Genomic DNA, 18,530 nt, shown 5'->3' on the forward strand with positions numbered 1-18,530 from the left:
AATAATAATAATAATAATAACAACAACAAGTTTATTCTTGTACCCCGCCTCCATCTCCTCGAAGGGACTCGGGCCGGCTTACATAAGAAAAACAGTCCATAAATTTAAAACACAATATAATAACATAGTTATAAAACAACATAACATGACAATTGTTAAACCAAGACATCAATTGCTATGTACAGACGGTGATTAGTACAAAAACTCTTGTAGGATTTTTGTCATTCATAGCGACCCTTTTATGGGGTTTTCTGGGGCTCAGAGTGTCTCACTTGCCCAATTTCACCAAATAGATTTTGTTTCATTATTTACCATATATACTTGAGTATAAGCCGACTCGAATATAAGCCGAGGCACCTAATTTTACCACAAAAGCTGGGAAAACTTATTGACTCGAGTATAAGACGAGGGTGGGAAATGCAGCAGCTATGGGTCAATTTCAAAAATAAAAATAGATATTAATAAAATTGCGTTATTTGAGGCATCCGTAGGTTAAATGTTTTTGAATATTTATATAAAACTGTAATTTAAGATTATAATAAGACTTTAATAAGATAAGACTGTCCAATTCTGAATATCTATATACTAAAGTATAAGCCAACCTGAATAGAAGCCGGCCAGGACCCTCACTCGAGTATAAGCCGAGGGGAGCTTTTTCAGCCCTAAAAAAGGGCTGAAAAACTAGGCTTATACTCGAGTATATACAGTAATTTAATTTTGATGTGTTTATGTGGGAGATGGCTTCACTGGTGAGTTATATGTGTCTCAAAAGCCCATCTCTGAATTATGGTATGTGATTGTATAAAGTAGGTATGAATTCTGCGCATGGGTATGTCTGCTCTTGCTTGCCTTTTTGTAATTGGGGAAGATGATGGATAAACTTGAATGATTTCTTTCTCCCCGCAGTGGCTCTCATATTGAGAACTGGCACTCCATCCTGCGCAATGGGCTGGTCAATGCATCCTACACTAAATTACAGGTAAGGGACCTTCCGGACTCCTATTTGTGCTACAATTAAAACCAGTCCTCTTAGGTGGCGAGCTTCCTGGACATTTTTTTCAGGTTTCTCCCTGACTCCTCTTGCTAAGACCAGATTCAGATACTCTGAGCCTTTCAGGACCACTTGAGAGCTCATTTTGGCCAGTTTCCATTTAGGATGCCTTCGACATCTATCTCTTTGTGAGCCTAAAGCCTGCCAGTAACCAAACCATTGGCCAACCATAACAGAGACTCATAGAAACATAGAGTTAGATGAGAACACTGGACACAATCCAGCCCCCTCCTATACACAGTCAAAGCACCCTCAACAGATGGCCATGCAGCCTGTACATACAAATCTGTTGGAAGTCATCCTGGACTACCAAGTCTCATTTATTAGATAGGTAGTGGATAGAATAGACTGAGGGAATCCTCTCTATAATCTCATGCATGCCCAAACAGGCTTTGCTGTTTTCTCTCTTCTATCCTGTTTACAATCCACTCCCTTCACCTTGTTGTTTTAGCAACGTGATCTCTGCACGGATGAGATTACATCCTCTACAAAGATTGGAATTTTTATTGCCCCAAAAAGAGAAGCACACATTTTGCCACTCTCTTAGGCAAAATGTAGCTATCTAGATATCTTTGTTATTTTTACCTGCTTACCTACCTTAGACAGTTAGTTAGCTCCAGACCTTTTTTCTATCTACAACAGATTTCTTTTTACCTCAATAAATACCTTTTGAACTTTTAAGCTGACTTTGCAATCCTTTGCCATCCTAAAGAAGAAAGGCTTCCCTTAGTTCACCTCACGTAAGTTTCCTGCTGTTTGGAAGGCGTACTTCTGCACTCTGCTATATTCTTGGGAATCTACCTCACAAAGAGGGTTATTTTTGAGCCTAACAGCTCACAGATTCTCAACAAAAACTCCATAGACCATCAGTCACCACTGTGCTCCCCATATTTGGAAGACATCTCCATGTCTCATGGAACAATTCTTTTGCACCTATTTATTTACAGTATTTATATTCCGTCTTTCTCACCCCGAAGGGGACTCAGGGCGGATCACATTGTACACATATAAGGCAAACATTCAATGACATATAAACATAGACAGAGACAGAGACAGACGCAGAGGCAATTTAAACCTTTTCCAGCTTCCAGCTTCCTGAGCTTGATTCTGGCCACAGGGGGAGCAGCTGCTTCATCATCCACTGCGATGGCAACTTCCTCATTCCAACGGAGGCTGGATGATTTTTATGGTGTCATAAATTAGCCTCCCCACATATAAGTGGTACCTAAATTTCCTACTTGATAGATGCAACTATCTTTCGGGATGCTTAGGTCAGCAACGAGCAGGGGCTATATTTTATTTTTAATTGTCGGGTGCTCACCCCGACATGGGCTGGCCTCGAACTCATGACCTCTTGGTCAGAGTGATTTATTGCAGCTAGCTGCTAACCAGCCTGCACCACAGCCTGGCCCCAATATAAGCATTAAATTACTATATTGTACTATATCATTATATTTATTTATTTTAATTTTATTTACAGTATTTATATTCCGCCTTTCTCACCCCGAAGGGGACTCAGGGCAGATTACAAGGAACACATATATGGCAAACATTCAATGCCAACAGACAAACAACATACATTAGACAGACTCAGAGGCATTTTTAACATTTTTCCAGCTTCACGATTCTGGCCACAGGGGGAGCTGTATATTCATTATATGGTAATATTATTAGTAATATTACATTTAATATATAATATATAATTAATATTATATTATTATTATTAAAGGGCCCCTGGTGGCACAGTGTGTTAAAGCGCTGAGCTGCTGAACTTGCGGACCAAAAGGTCCCAGGTTCAAATCCCGGGAGCGGAGTGAGCACCCGCTGTTAGCCCCAGCTCCTGCCGACCTAGCAGTTCGAAAACATGCAAAATGTGAATAGATCAAGCTGGCTGCTAACCAGCCTGCGCCACAGCCTGGCCCCAATATAAACATTAAATTACTATATTGCACTATATCATTATATGGTAATATTATTAATAATATTACATTTAATATATAATATATAATTAATATTATATTAATATTATTAAAGGGCCCTTGGTGGCACAGTGTGTTAAAGCGCTGAGCTGTTGGGCCTGGTCCCCATGTGAGCTGCCCCAAGTGCCCTTAAGGAGATTGGGCAGGATACAAATATAAAGTATCATTATTATTACTATTATTATTATTATTATTGTTGTTGTTGTTGTTGGGGCCCTGATGACACAGTGTGTTAAAGCGCTGAGCTGCTGAACTTGCAGACCAAAAGGTCCCAGGTTCAAATCCCGGGAGCGGAGTGAGCGCCCGCTGTTAGCCCCAGCTCCTGCCGACCTAGCAGTTCGAAAACATGCAAAATGTGAATAGATCAAGCTGGTTGCTAACCAGCCTGCGCCACAGCCCGGTGCCGACTTTCTGACGACTTTCTGACAATCCTCGTGAGGGAGATTAGGATGAAGGCAAGACAGGGGAAAGCTCAATACTGTAGATCTCGGGGTCAACCTGTGTCTCCCACGGCCTGCCCTGGCCTTGATTCTTTTTTGGTTCGTTTTGTGGCTCACATTGGTGTTTTTCTGCAAGCTGCATGGAGCAGCCTATGGCAAAGGCATCTATCTGAGCCCCATCTCCAGTATTTCCTTTGGATATTCAGGTAAGCGGCTCTCTCTTTGTCCCTCCATCTGTCAGTGCACCCTTTGTCCCGCAGACATGCCTGCCTTGCACCCAAGAGCCGCTCCCACCCACCTCCATCTGTGTTTTCCATCCGGGTGAGCTTCAGACACTCTCTATGGGAAGAGGGACCATGACTGCTATGTACCTGTCTATCTCATTTCCTGCTGTGGATCCAAAAACATTGCCAATTGCCTCGATTCAGCTTAGCTGGGCTTGTTCAACTGCAAGGGTGATTTGTCTTGTTTCCTTCTCTGTACATCTCCATTCTATGGCCAGGGCAGCTTGCCCACATTCACCTTCAGCAAACTGGTGGCGTACAAGGACACTTGATGTTTATTATTATTATTATTATTATTATTATTATTATTGACACAACAGCATAGTCTGACACAGCAAACTAGATAGATATGCTGGATTTCATATCACAAAATCACAAGTCAAACACTTCCTAAGAGTTTAGGACTGTGTGATGTATTTTCGGATGATGCGTGCAGATCCCAGTAAGGTGGCCTTTTGCAGTTGGCAGATCGTAATTTTGTCAATGTCTATTGTCTCCAAATGCCGGCTGAGATCTTTTGGCACGGCACCCAGTGTGCCCATCACCACTGGGACCACCTGCACTGGTTTCTGCCAGAGTATTATTATTATTATTATTATTATTATTATTATTATTATTATTATTGACACAACAGCATAGTCTGACACAGCAAACAAGATAGATATGCTGGATTTCATATCACAAAATCACAAGTCAAACACTTCCTAAGAGTTTAGGACTGTGTGATTACTATTATTGTTACTGTTACAGTAGAGTCTCACTTATCCAACATAAACGGGCCGGCAGAACGTTGGATAAGCGAATATGTTGGATAATAAGGAGACATTAAGGAGAAGCCTATTAAACATCAAATTAGGTTATGATTTTACAAATTAAGCACCAAAACATCATGTTATACAACAAATTTGGCAGAAAAGGTAGTTCAATACGCAGTAATGCTATGTAGTAATTACTGTATTTACAAATTTAGCACCAAAATATCACGATGTATTGAAAACATTGACTACAAAAATGCGTTGGATAATCCAGAACGTTGGATAAGCGAGTCTTGGATAAGTGAGACTCTACTGTATTATTATTATTATTATTGACACAACGACATTGTATGACACAGCAAACAAGTTAGATATGCTGGATTTCGTATCACAAAATCACAAGTCGAACACTTCCTAAGAGTTTAGGACTGTGTGATTATTATTATTGTTATTGTTATTATTATTTGATACACAACAAGATTAGTACACAGCAGACAAGATCACTATTATTGTTGTTGTTGTTGTTGTTGTTGTTATTGTATGATACAACAAAGAAGATAGATATGCTGGATTTCGTTTCACAATATCACAAGTCGAACACTTCCCAAGCATTTAGGACTGTGTGATTATTATTATTATTATTGTTGTTGTTATTGTTATTGTTATTATTATTTGATACACAACAAGATTAGTACACAGCAAACAAGATCACTATTATTGTTGTTGTGGTTGTTGTTGTTGTTATTATTATTGTATGACACAGCAAACAAGATATATATGCTGGATTTTGTTTCACAATATCACAAGTCGAACACTTCCCAAGTGTCTAGGACTGTGTGATGTATTTTCAGATGATGTGCGCAGATCCCAGTAGGGTGGCCTTTTGCAGTTGGCAGATCGTAATCTTGTCAATGTTGTTGTTGTTGTTGTTATTATTATTATTATTATTATTATTATTATTATTATTATTATTACTATTTTACCCCATTTTTCCTCTCCACAAAAGATCCTGAGGAATCCTTTCCATCCATTGCATTAGAGCGGTTTGCCTTCTGCAGCCCATGTGGATATTCTTGCATTTAGTATTATACTTTACACATTTTTATTAAGCTTTGAAACATCAAACTGCATAAAAATAACAAATAGACAAAATGTTGCCTCTGCCTGAAGCAAGTGTGAATGCTGCAGTTGGACACCTTGATTAGCACTGAGTAGATTTGCAGTTTCAAAGCCTGGCTGCTTCCTGCCTGGGGGAATCCTTTGTTGGGAGGTGTTAGCTGGGCCTGATTGTTTCTTGTCTGGAATTCCCCTGTTTTATTATTTATTTATTTATTTATTTATTTACTATATTTATATCTCGCCCTTCTCACCCCAAAGGAGAATCAGAGCGGCTTACAAATTAAATTTACATACAATATTATATTATTAGCATGGTACAATACTGGCAATAAATTACTATATTGTACTATATCAATCTCCTGCCAACCTAGTAGTTCGAAAACATGCCAATGTGAGTAGATCAATAGGTACTCCAGCGGGAAGGTAACGGCGCTCCATGCAGTCATGCCGGCCACATGACCTTGGAGGTGTCTATGGACAACGGCGGCTCTTTGGCTTAGAAATGGAGATGAGCACCAACCCCCAGAGTCAGACATGACTGGACTTAACGTCAGGGGAAACGTTTACCTTTTTTTTTTTTTTTACTATATCAATATATTGTAATATTATTAGTAATATTACATGTAAAATATAATGTATAATTAATATATTGTTTTCTGAGTCTTGTTCTTTTATTTACTGTCCTGATTTTAGAGGTTTTTAATACAGGCAAGAAGCAGTCAGGCTTTGAAGTTGCAAGGCTATTCACTGATAATCAAAGGTGTCCAATTGCAACATTCCAGGCATGAAACAATCCCGGGCCAGCTAACACCTCCCAACAAAGGATTCCACCAGGCAGGGAGCAGCCGGGCTTTGAAGCGGAAAGGCCATTCAATGCTAATTGCAACATTTGCCTCCAATAGACAAGAGTTTTTTTCTCCCACTTTGGAGATATATAAACCCCACTTGCCTAGTTTCCAACAGACCTCACAACCTCTGAGGATGGCTGCCATAGATGTGGGCGAAACGTCAGGAGAGAATGCTTCTGGAACATGGCCAGACAGCTTGGAAAACTCACAGCAACCTATATCCACCCAGTGTTTGTGAAGTGCCTTTTTTAAAAAAATGAAATGACAGTGATGATGGTAGATTGAGTTCCTTCAGACCAGACCTTTTGAGATACGAAAACACTTGTTGGGGGAAAAATGTGGCAGTGGCAGAGATGGAAGTTACGGAGTTACTGCAAAGCATTTTTTGTGAAATATACCTCACAAACTCCGAGGATGCCTGCCATAGATGTGGGCAAAACGTCAGGAGAGAATGCTTCTGGAACATGGCCATACTGCCTGGAAAACACGCAACAACCTCATTTTTTGTGAGAGTCGGTTGCCATTTATCCATCCTCATAAAGGAGTCACTTCCATTGCACCTCCGAAATGTTGCCACAGATTTAAGCACCGGAAGACGGTGGGGCCATCATTGTGACTGTTTCCACATTCTTCTTGCTGGGATCTCATTGCTTTTATTTTCTTCCTCTTTGCTCCTACATGCCAACCACACAATATCACATTGCAAACTTGCTTTACGGCTGGTCCAGTCTCCACTTGTCTTATGCTCTTTATTTCTCAACTCAGGGATGGGGAAAGGGCAGCACAGGATGCCTTCGAAGGACGAGCTCGTGCAGAGGTATAACCGGATGAACACCATCCCGCAGGTAGCTCTGGAAACATACCGTATATACTCGAGTATAAGCCGACCCGAATATAAGCCGAGGCACCTAATTTTGCCACAAAAAAACTGGGAAAACATTGACTCCAGTATAAGTCGAGGGTGGTAAATTTCACAAATAAAAATAGAAACCAATAAAATTACATTACCGTATATACTCAAGTATAAGCCGACCCGAATATAAGCCGAGGCACCTAATTTTGCCACAAAAAAACTGGGAAAACATTGACTCCAGTATAAGCCAAGGGTGGTAAATTTCAGAAATAAAAATAGATACCAATAAAATTACATTACCGTATATACTCAAGTATAAGCCGACCCGAATATAAGCCGAGGCACCTAATTTTGCCACAAAAAAAAATGGGAAAACATTGACTCCAGTATAAGTCGAGGGTGGTAAATTTCAGAAATAAAAATAGATACCAATAAAATTACATTACCGTATATACTCAAGTATAAGCCGACCCGAATATAAGCCGAGGCACCTAATTTTGCCACAAAAAAACTGGGAAAACATTGACTCCAGTATAAGCCGAGGGTGGTAAATTTCAGAAATAAAAATAGATACCAATAAAATTACATTGCCGTATATACTCAAGTATAAGCCGACCCGAATATAAGCCGAGGCACCTAATTTTGCCACAAAAAAACTGGGAAAACATTGACTCCAGTATAAACCGAGGGTGGTAAATTTCAGAAATAAAAATAGATACCAATAAAATTACATTACCGTATATACTCAAGTATAAGCCAACCCGAATATAAGCCGAGGCACCTAATTTTGCCACAAAAAAACTGGGAAAACATTGACTCCAGTATAAGCCGAGGGTGGTAAATTTCAGAAATAAAAATAGATACCAATAAAATTACATTACCGTATATACTCAAGTATAAGCCGACCCGAATATAAGCCGAGGCACCTAATTTTGCCACAAAAAAAACTGGGAAAACATTGACTCCAGTATAAGTCGAGGGTGGTAAATTTCACAAATAAAAATAGAAACCAATAAAATTACATTACCGTATATACTCAAGTATAAGCTGACCCGAATATAAGCCGAGTCACCTAATTTTACCATAAAAAAACTGGGAAAACATTGACTCCAGTATAAGCCGAGGGTGGTAAATTTCAGAAAAATAGATATCAATAAAATTACATTAATTGAGGCATCAGTAGGTTAAATGTTTTTGAATATTTACATAAAGCACAAATTTAAGATAAGACTGTCCAACTCTGATCAAATCATTATTCTCATCTTCTTCAATGTAAATGTGCTTATGTATCCTTTTAATAATAATAGAGTAAAATGATACGTGTAATAATAATAATAACAAATACAGGAAAATAATACACGTAATAATAAGCAGAGTAAAATAATAAATGCAATAATAATAATAATGGTTTGCTTTTAATTCCTCTGATTTTATCTGCTTGGATTTTAATGTATTGTCTGTTATTTTATTTTGTGTATCGTTGAAATGTTTTAAGTTTTTGTCTAATACGTTATGTCGTTGTTTCAGGCTTGTCCCTGTTGTGAGCTGCCCCGAGTTCCTTCGGGGAGATGGGGCGGAATATAAAAATAAAGATTATTATTATTATTATTATTATTATTATTATTATTATTAAGATCAGAGTGAAATATTAAATGTATTAATAATAATAATAATAATAATAATAATAAATATAGAGTAAAAAATGTAATAGTAGCAACAATAATAGAGAAAAATAATAAATGTAATAATACCAATAATAATAGAGAAAATAATAAATGTAATACAGTAGAGTCTCACTTATCCAAGCCTCGCTTATCCAAGACTCTTGATTATCCAAGCCATTTTTGTAGTCAATGTTGTCAATACATTGTGATATTTTGGTGCTAAGTTCGTAAATACAGTAATTACTGCATAGCATTACTGTGTATTGAACTACTTTTTCTGTCAAATTTGTTGTATAAAATGATGTTTTGGTGCTTAATTTGTAAAATCATAACCTAATTTGATGTGTAATAGGCTTTTCCTTAATCCCTCCTTATTATCCAACATATTCATTTATCCAATGTTCTGCCGGCCCTTTTATGTTTGATAAGTGACACTCTACTGTAATAATAAATAGAGTAAAATAATAAATGCAATAATAATAATAATAATAGGATCAGAGTGAAATAATAAATGTATTATTATTATTAATAATAATAAAAATAGAGTAAAATAAATGCATGAATTAGCTTCTATCTTGTACTCACAGAAAAAGGATACGATTCTCGGTTTTTTGCTTTCCTTGCAGACCCGATCCATCCAATCCAGGTTCTTACAGAGTCGGAATTTGAATTGCATCGCACTTTGTGAAGGTGAGTGATGGACGTGTGCCTCTCTTCCTCTCTTACACACCCTTCTCTTGGAGTAATTGTTGCTTTAGACTCCAGTTGTGTTCCATATTTGGCTTCTGTAATTATGTAAATAGTACTTTGAAGAAAAATGTCTTGGGGAAAGTAGGGTAAAGGTAAAGGTTTCCCCTGACATTGAGTCTAGTCGTGTCCGACTCTGGGGGTTGGTGCTCATCTCCATTTCTAAACCGAAGAGCCGGCATTGTCCATAGACACCTCCAAGGTCATGTGGCCAATGGCATGACTGCATGGAGCGCTGTTACCTTCCCGCCGGAGCAGTACCTATTGATCTACTCACATTTGCATGTTTTCGAACTGCTAGGTTGGCAGAAGCTGGGGATAACAGCAGGAGCTCACCACGTTCCCCGGATTCGAACCGCCAACCTTTCGGTCAGCAAGTGGTTTAACCCACTGCGCCACTGGGGGCTCCCTGAGTGCATTTTATACTATATTGTGATATTATTTTTAATTTCATGGATTGTTTTAACTTACGTTGATGTTCTCATGTGAGCCGCCCTGAGTCCCTTCGGGGAGATGGAGGTGGGATACAAACATAAAGTTGTTATTTATTTATTTATTTATTTACTACATTTATATGCCGCTCTTCTCACCCCGAAGGGGACTCAGAGCGGCTTACATATCAAATGTACATACAATATATTATTAGCATAGCACAATATAAGCAATTAAATTACTAATTATTAAATATTATTATTATTATTATTATTATTATTATTATTATTATTATTATTATTATTATTAAGGCTTATTGTAATGCTTTTCTAATATTGTGAGCTACCCACTGACCCTAGTCACATTTGCATGTTTTCATGCAAATGTTGGCAGAAGCTGGGGCTAACAGCGGGTGCTCACTCCGCTCCCCGGATTCGAACCTGCAACCTTTTGGTCTGCAAGTTCAGCAGCTCAACGGTTTAACACGCTGCGCCACCGGGGAAGGTATAGAAATATAATGCCAGTCTTGCCAGTTCGAACCAAACACCCAGTTGGTTTTGATCCACAGTTTCCTTCCAGCAGACAACAGCTGGATGCTTCAAAACAAACCAACCAAAATTAGGACAAAAATAAAATGTTAGTGATTTGCTCCCAAGGTCTGGGATTCAGAAACAAACACAAAAGTGGCTAATGGCCTTTGAGTAGGCAAAGCATCCTATTCAATGGCCTTCCTAGGTGACTGATATGTAGTCCTAGACTCTTTGAATTGCACAGTTTGATTCTCTGTCATGGGATAATAATAATAATAATAATAATAATAATAATAATAATAATAATAATAATAACAACAACAACAACAACAACAACAACAACAACTTGGGAAGTGTTTGACCTGTGATTTTGTGATATGAAATCCAGCATATCTATCTTGCTTGCTGTGTCATAATATAATAATAATAATAATAATAATAATAATAATAATAATAATAATAATCCTAGACACTTGGGAAGTGTTCGACTTGTGATTTTGTGATATGAAATCCAGCATATCTATCTTGCTTGCTGTGTCATAATATAATAATAATAATAATAATAATAATAATAATAATAATAATAATAATAATCCTAGACACTTGGGAAGTGTTTGACTTGTGATTTTGTGATACGAAATCCAGCATGTCTATCTTGCTTGCTGTGTCATAATATAATAATAATAATAATAATAATAATAATAATAATAATAATAATCCTAGACACTTGGGAAGTGTTTGACCTGTGATTTTGTGATACGAAATCCAGCATATCTATCTTGCTTGCTGTGTCATAATATAATAATAATAATAATAATAATAATAATAATAATAATAATAATAATAATAATAATAATAATCCTAGACACTTGGGAAGTGTTTGACCTGTGATTTTGTGATATGAAATCCAGCATATCTATCTTGCTTGCTGTGTCATAATATTATAATAATAATAATAATAATAATAATAATAATAATAATAATAATAATAATAATAATAATCCTAGACACTTGGGAAGTGTTTGACTTGTGATTTTGTGATACGAAATCCAGCATATCTATCTTGTTTGTTGTGTCATAATAAAATAATAATAATAAAGTTTATGTTTATATCCCGCTCCCATCTCCCCGAAGGGACTTGGGGCGGCTCACATGGGGACATGCCCGACATCAACATATATTAAAACACAATCAATTTAAACCAATATAAAACAATAAAAACAATAAAAACAGCATAGAACAACATAAAACATAAAAACCCTCCTTTGGAAGGTTTTCATCTCCCATAGACACAGCAACGGCTCCGATCTCTTGGTCCCGTCTCCACCAATCTCCAGCCATCCTTCTGCGTTGCTAACTGGCCCTGCCTTCCCTTGCAGTGATCACTTCGAAGGATCTCCAGAAGCACGGCAACATCTGGGTTTGCCCCGTGTCGGACCACGTCTGCACCCGCTTTTTCTTTGTGTGAGTATCTGGATGTCTTGCAGAGCGGAGTGGTCCCATTCTGGGTTGCTGTGAGTCTTTCAGGCTGTCTGGCCAGGCTCCAGAAGAGGACAGTTCTGTGTACAGTTCTGTGGCTGGTAGTTGAATCTTAATAGGGAATGATGTCCCTTTAAAAATAGATATTATGCTATAATATTATGCTATACTAATAATATAATACCGTATATACTCGAGTATAAGCCGACCTGAATATAAACCGAGGCACCTAATTTTACCACAAAAAAACTGGGAAAACATTGATTCCAGTATAAGCCGAGGGTGGTAAATTTCAGAAATAAAAATCGATACAGTAGAGTCTCACTTATCCAACATAAACGGGCCAGCAGAATGTTGGATAAGCGAATATGTTGGATAATAAGGAGGGATTAAGGAAAAGCCTATTACACATCAAATTAGGTTATGATTTCACAAATTAAGCACCAAAACATCATGTTTAACAACAAATTTGATAGAAAAAGTAGTTCAATACACAGTAATGCTACGTAGTAATTCCTGTATTTACGAATTTAGCACCAAAATATCACTATGTATTGAAAACATTGACTACAAAAATGCGTTGGATAATCCAGAGCGTTGGATAAGCGAGTGTTGGATAAGTGAGACTCTACTGTACCAATAAAATTACATTAATTAAGGCATCGGTGGGTTAAATGTTTTTGAATATTTACATCAAGCTCCAATTTAAGATAAGACTGTCCGACTCTGATCCAATCATGATTCTCATCTTCTTCAATGTAAATGTGCTTATGTATCCTTTTAATAATAACAGAGTAAAATAAAACATGTAATAATAATAATAATAATAATAATAAATAATAATAATGCAGGAAAATAATACATATAATAATAAATAGAGTAAAATAAATGTAATAGTAGCAACAATAATAGAGTAAAATAATAGATGTAATAATACCAGTAATAATAGAGAAAAATAATAAGGTAAAGGTAAAGGTTTCGCCTGACGTTAAGTCCAGTCATGTCTGACTCTGGGGGTTGGTGCTCATCTCCATTTCTAAGCCAAAGAGCCGGCGTTGTCCATAGACACCTCCAAGGTCATGTGGCCGGCATGACTGCATGGAACACTGTTACCTTCCTGTCAGAGTGGTACCTATTGATCTACTCACATTTGCATGTTTTCGAACTGCTAGGTGGGCAGAAGCTGGGCTGTGGCACAGGCTGGATAGCAGCCAGCTGCAACAAATCACTCTGAACAAGAGGTCATGAGTTCAAGGCCAGCCCGTGCCTGCGTCTGTCTCTGTCTCTGTTCTATGTTATGGTATTAAATGTTTGCCTTATATGTGTGCAATGTGATCCACCCTGGGTCCCCTTTGGGGTGACAAGGGCGGAATATAAATACTGTAAACAAATAAATAAATAAATAAATAAGCTGGAGTTAACAGCGGATGCTCACTCCGCTCCCCGGGTTTGAACCTGGGACCTTTCGGTCTGCAAGTTCAGCAGCTCAGCGCTTTAACACACTGAGCCACCGGAGGCTCCTTAAAAAAATAAAAAATAAATGTACCATATATTCTTGAGTATAAGCTGACCCAAATATAAGCCAACCAGGACCCTCACCCGAGTGTAAGCCGAGGGGGACTTTTTCAGTCTTAAAAAAAGGGCTGAAAAATTAGGCTTATACATGAGTATATACAGTAATTTCGCTGTGCAGTAGCACAATGACAAAAAAGTTATTCAATTCAGTTCAATATGTCTAGGTCCAACAGCTGAGGAAGTGGACCCCAGAGTTGTTCTAGAGGGCTTATTCATTCCCAGAGAGATGTTTTGTCAGGTTTTATTTTAAAAAGTCGCTTTTTAACTTGCATCTCCCCAGGAATCTGAAATGGCCTTTCTCTTCCTCGCAGGTATGAAGACGGCCAAGTCGGAGATGCCAACATCAATACTCAGGACCCCAAAATCCAGAAGGAGATCATGCGTGTGATTGGCACTCAGGTCTATACAAACTGAGGGGGCGGAGGACCCTCTATATTACAACACGTACCAGCATTGCCCCGTCCCCTTCCCTGGGCCGAAGGGAGCCAGGCATCAAGAGGCCACCCTACCCGCAAGGCAATGATCACCGTGGCTGGCTGGAGACCAAGAGCCCCGGGGGGCAGGTGGTCAACCAGCGTCCCTTCTGAGTGACCCAAGTCCACGGGAATGGCTCCGGACGGCCGGTGGCTTGTATGTAGGATATATGAGAGACGCTCCAAGAGCTCCAAGACTTGGACCATTTCCCCGCGGACACTTGGGATGGCTGACTTTGCACTCCCGCGTTTACATCAAGGTCATTTTTAATAATGAAAACAAGCAAAAAAGAGGGAGAGAGAGAAAAACCACACACGAGGGGAAAAAACATAAGAGCGTGTGAGCAAACAATTTTAGCAAATTAAAATCCTGTTTTAAAAAACACCTCTGATCGTATACGCACAAAGTCCATTGTGTCTTTCATGTTGCTGAGTATTTTTTTTCCCTCGTGTCAGGAGCGACTGGTGTGAGAGAATTGGCCGTCTGCAAGGACGTTGCCTGGATGTTTAATGCTTTACCATCCTTGCGGGAGGCTTCTCTCATGTCCCCGCATGGGAAGCTGGAGCTGGCAGAGGGAGCTCACCCACTCTCCCCGGATTCGAACCACCGACTTGTCAGTCAGCGCAAAGGTTTAACCCAGTGGTTCCCAAACTTATTTGGCCTGCCGCCCCCTTTCCAGAAAAAATATGACTCAGCGCCCTCTGGAAAGGGGGGCGTGGCTTAGAGGGGTGGGCGTGGCTCCTGCTCAAGGGGGCGGGGCTGAGACTCTCCCCTAGTCCAAGATGCAGGGCTGGGAGGGGAGGTGGGCGGGGCCACAAATGGGCAGCCAGGAATGGGATGGGCGGAGTTACGAGCTCTGAGGCAGGGCTGAGCTTCTATCCCTGTCCTGCGGCGCCTGCCAGGACACAGGGGGCGGGGCTAGAGGAGGGGGCGGGGCCTCTATACCCCGCCCCCATGTTCTAACAAACGCCTCAGGGAAAGGTATACATAGGCTCCTGGGAAGAGGCCCCGCCCCTAGCCCCGCCCTTTAGTCCTAAAAGGCCTCTCAGGAGAAATATAGATGCTCAGCCCTGTCTCGGGTTCTTGGAAGGAGGCCCCGCCCCCTTCCCTAGCTCCGCCCTTTAGTCCTAAAAGGCCTCTCAGGAGAAATATAGATGCTCAGCCCTGTCTCGGGTTCTTGGAAGGAGGCCCCGCCCCCTTCCCTAGCTCCGCCCTTTAGTCCTAAAAGGCCTCTCAGGAGAAATATAGAGGCTCAGCCCTGTCTCGGGTTCTTGGAAGGAGGCCCCGCCCCCTTCCCTAGCTCCGCCCTCTGTGTCCCAACAAGTGCCTCAGGAGAGGTATAGATGCTCAGCCCTGTCTCGGGCTCTTGGGAAGAAGCCACGCCCACTCCTCTAGCTCCGCCCCCTGTGTGTCCTAACAGTCACCTCAGATGCTCAGCCCTGTCTCAGGCTCTTGGGAAGAGGCCCCTCCCCTGGCCCCGCCCCCATGTCCTAATAGGTGCCATCACCGCCCCCCTTGATCACTGCAGCGCCCACCAGGGGGCGGTAGTGCCCACTTTGGGAATTACTGCTCTAATGTGTTGTAATCTGAATCCTGCTCCCGTCTTCTGGAGTATTGGCTCTCCCAATCTGGTGCCGTCTGCAAAATGTGCTGTACAGTCGCTCCCAGAAACCTGGGAAATTCTGGGAATAGTCATCCAAAATGCGGCTTTTCCAAGACATTTTGGATGTTAGATTTTTCTTAAGTTTGTGTTATCATGGAAGGGTAGTGCAATGTCGGTCACTTTGTTCGCTCTTATTGGAGAACTCAAATGACTTTGGGGACAGCAATGTAAAATCTGGAATGGATTCTCTGACCCAATGGCATGACCACTATCAGGGAGGTAGAAATAATAGTCATGGGCCTGTTCTGTGTGAACTTCCTGACCATTCGCATCTGTCGGAGAATTAGGAATTGTGGGAGTTGAAATCCAAAACACCTGGAGGGCCCAACTCTATTATTACATGTATTAATTTATTGTATTTATTATTAATACATTTATTATTTCACTCTGATGCCAGTTATTACATGTATTATTTTACTCTATTTATTATTCCATTTATTATTGTACTCCATTTATTATTAATACATTTATTATTTCACTTTGATGCCATTGTTATTACATGTATTATTTTACTCTATTAATACATGTATTATTTTACTGTATTTATTATTCCATGTATTATTGTACTCTATTTATTATTAATACATTTATTATTTCACTCTGATGCCATTGTTATTACATGTATTATTTTACTCTATTAATACATGTATTATTTTACTGTATTTATTATTCCATTTATTATTGTACTCTATTTGTTATTAATACATTTATTATTTCATTCTGATGCCATTGTTATTACATGTATTATTTTACTCTATTTATTATTCCATTTGTTATTAATACATTTATTATTTCACTCTGATGCTATTGTTATTACATGTATTATTTTACTCTATTTATTATCCCATTTATAATTTTACTGTATTATTAATACATTTATTATTTCACTCTGATGCCATTGTTATTACATTTATTATTTTACTCTATTATCCCATTTATTATTTTACTGTATTTATTATTAATGCATTTATTATTTCACTCTGATGCCATTGTTATTACATGTATTATTTTACTCTATTTATTATCCCATTTATAATTTTGCTGTATTTATTATTAATACGTTTATTATTTCACTCTGATGCTATTGTTATTACATGCATTATTTTACTCTATTATTACATGTATTATTTTACTATATTTATTACTATTATTACATTTATTATTTTATTAAAAGGATACATAAGCACATTTACATTGGAGAAGATGGGAATAAAGATTTAATCAGAGTCTTAAATTAAAGTTTATGTAAATATTCAAAAACATTTAACCTACCGATGCCTCAACTAATGTAATTTTATTGGTACTGTATTTTACTGTATTTATTTATTATTAATAATGCCAGTTATTACATGTATTATTTTACTCTATTTATTACTCCATTTATTATTGTACTCTATTTATTATTATTACATTTATTATTTCACTCTGATGCCATTGTTATTACATTTATTATTTTTCTCTATTTATTATCCCATTTATTATTATTACATTTATTTCACTCTGATGCCATTATTACATTTATTATTTTTCTCTATTTATTATCCCATTTATTATTGTACTCTATTTATTATTAATACATTTATTATTTCACTCTGATGCCATTGTTATTACATGCATTATTTTACTGTATTTATTATTATTATTATTTATGTTGGATAAGTGAGACTCTACTGTATCTGTTTTTAATACTTGAGTCAATGTTTTCCCAGGTTTTTGCGGTAAAATTAGGTGCCTTGGCTTATATTCGGGTCGGCTTATACTCGAGTATATACGGTACATTAGGAGAAGACTTCCCTTCTTGGGAATATCTTGTAGCCACCGATGTAGCTGTTGGGATTTGTGGGTGAATTTTCTCAACTAAAAAGAAATGTTCTTTTTTGCGGTAAAATTAGGTGCCTCGGCTTATATTCGGGTCGGCTTATACTCGAATATATACGGTACATTAGGAGAAGAGTTCCCCTCTTGGGAATGTCTTGTAGCTACCTACGTAGCTGTTGGGATTTGTGGCTGAATTTTCCCTACTAAAAAGAAACGTTCTTTTTTGCGGTAAAATTAGGTGCCTCGGCTTATATTCGGGTCGGCTTATACTCGAGTATATACGGTACATTAGGAGAAGACTTCCCTTTTTGGGAATATCTTGTAGCCACCGATGTAGCTGTTAGGATGTGTGGGTGAATTTTCCCTACTAAAAAGAAACATTTTTTTTTTGCGGTAAAATTAGGTGCCTCGGCTTATATTCGGGTCGGCTTATACTCGAGTATATATGGTACATTAGGAGAAGACTTCCCTTCTTGGGAAGCACCAATGTAGCTGTTGGGATTTGTGGCTGAATTTTCCCTACTAAAAAGAAACGTTCTTTTTTGCGGTAAAATTAGGTGCCTCGGCTTATATTCAAGTCGGCTTATACTCGAGTATATACGGTACATTAGGAGAAGACTTCCCTTCTTGGGAATATCTTGTAGCCACCGATGTAGCTGTTAGGAAGTGTGGGTGAATTTTCCCTACTAAAAAGAAACATTTTTTTTTTGGCGGTAAAATTAGGTGCCTCGGCTTATATTCGGGTCGGCTTATACTCGAGTATATACAGTACTCGAGAAGACTTCCCTTCTTGGGAAGCACCAATGTAGCTGTTGGGAT

At 38.6% G+C, this 18,530-nt stretch overlaps 1 protein-coding gene across 4 annotated transcripts in view; it reads left to right on the forward strand.

The window, feature by feature from the left end:
* parp6 (poly(ADP-ribose) polymerase family member 6) overlaps positions 1 to 14,614 on the forward strand; it is a 37,822-nt gene extending 23,208 nt beyond the window's left edge. For 3 of the 4 annotated variants that reach the window (XM_062963375.1, XM_062963377.1, XM_062963376.1), the window contains exons 18-23: positions 907 to 979; positions 3,607 to 3,676; positions 7,242 to 7,321; positions 9,620 to 9,683; positions 12,082 to 12,166; positions 14,068 to 14,614. In XM_062963375.1, the coding sequence (XP_062819445.1) occupies positions 907 to 979; positions 3,607 to 3,676; positions 7,242 to 7,321; positions 9,620 to 9,683; positions 12,082 to 12,166; positions 14,068 to 14,170 (475 nt within the window). In that variant the 3' untranslated portion in view covers positions 14,171 to 14,614. Of the gene's footprint in view, positions 1 to 906; positions 980 to 3,606; positions 3,677 to 7,241; positions 7,322 to 9,619; positions 9,684 to 12,081; positions 12,167 to 14,067 lie in introns of those variants that run through there. The other variant, XR_010000940.1, reaches the window with a different exon arrangement.
* Positions 14,615 to 18,530: the final 3,916 nt, after the last annotated feature.

This window comes from Anolis carolinensis, unplaced genomic scaffold (genome assembly GCF_035594765.1).
Source record: "Anolis carolinensis isolate JA03-04 unplaced genomic scaffold, rAnoCar3.1.pri scaffold_11, whole genome shotgun sequence".
Classification (NCBI taxonomy): Eukaryota; Metazoa; Chordata; class Lepidosauria; order Squamata; family Dactyloidae; genus Anolis; species Anolis carolinensis.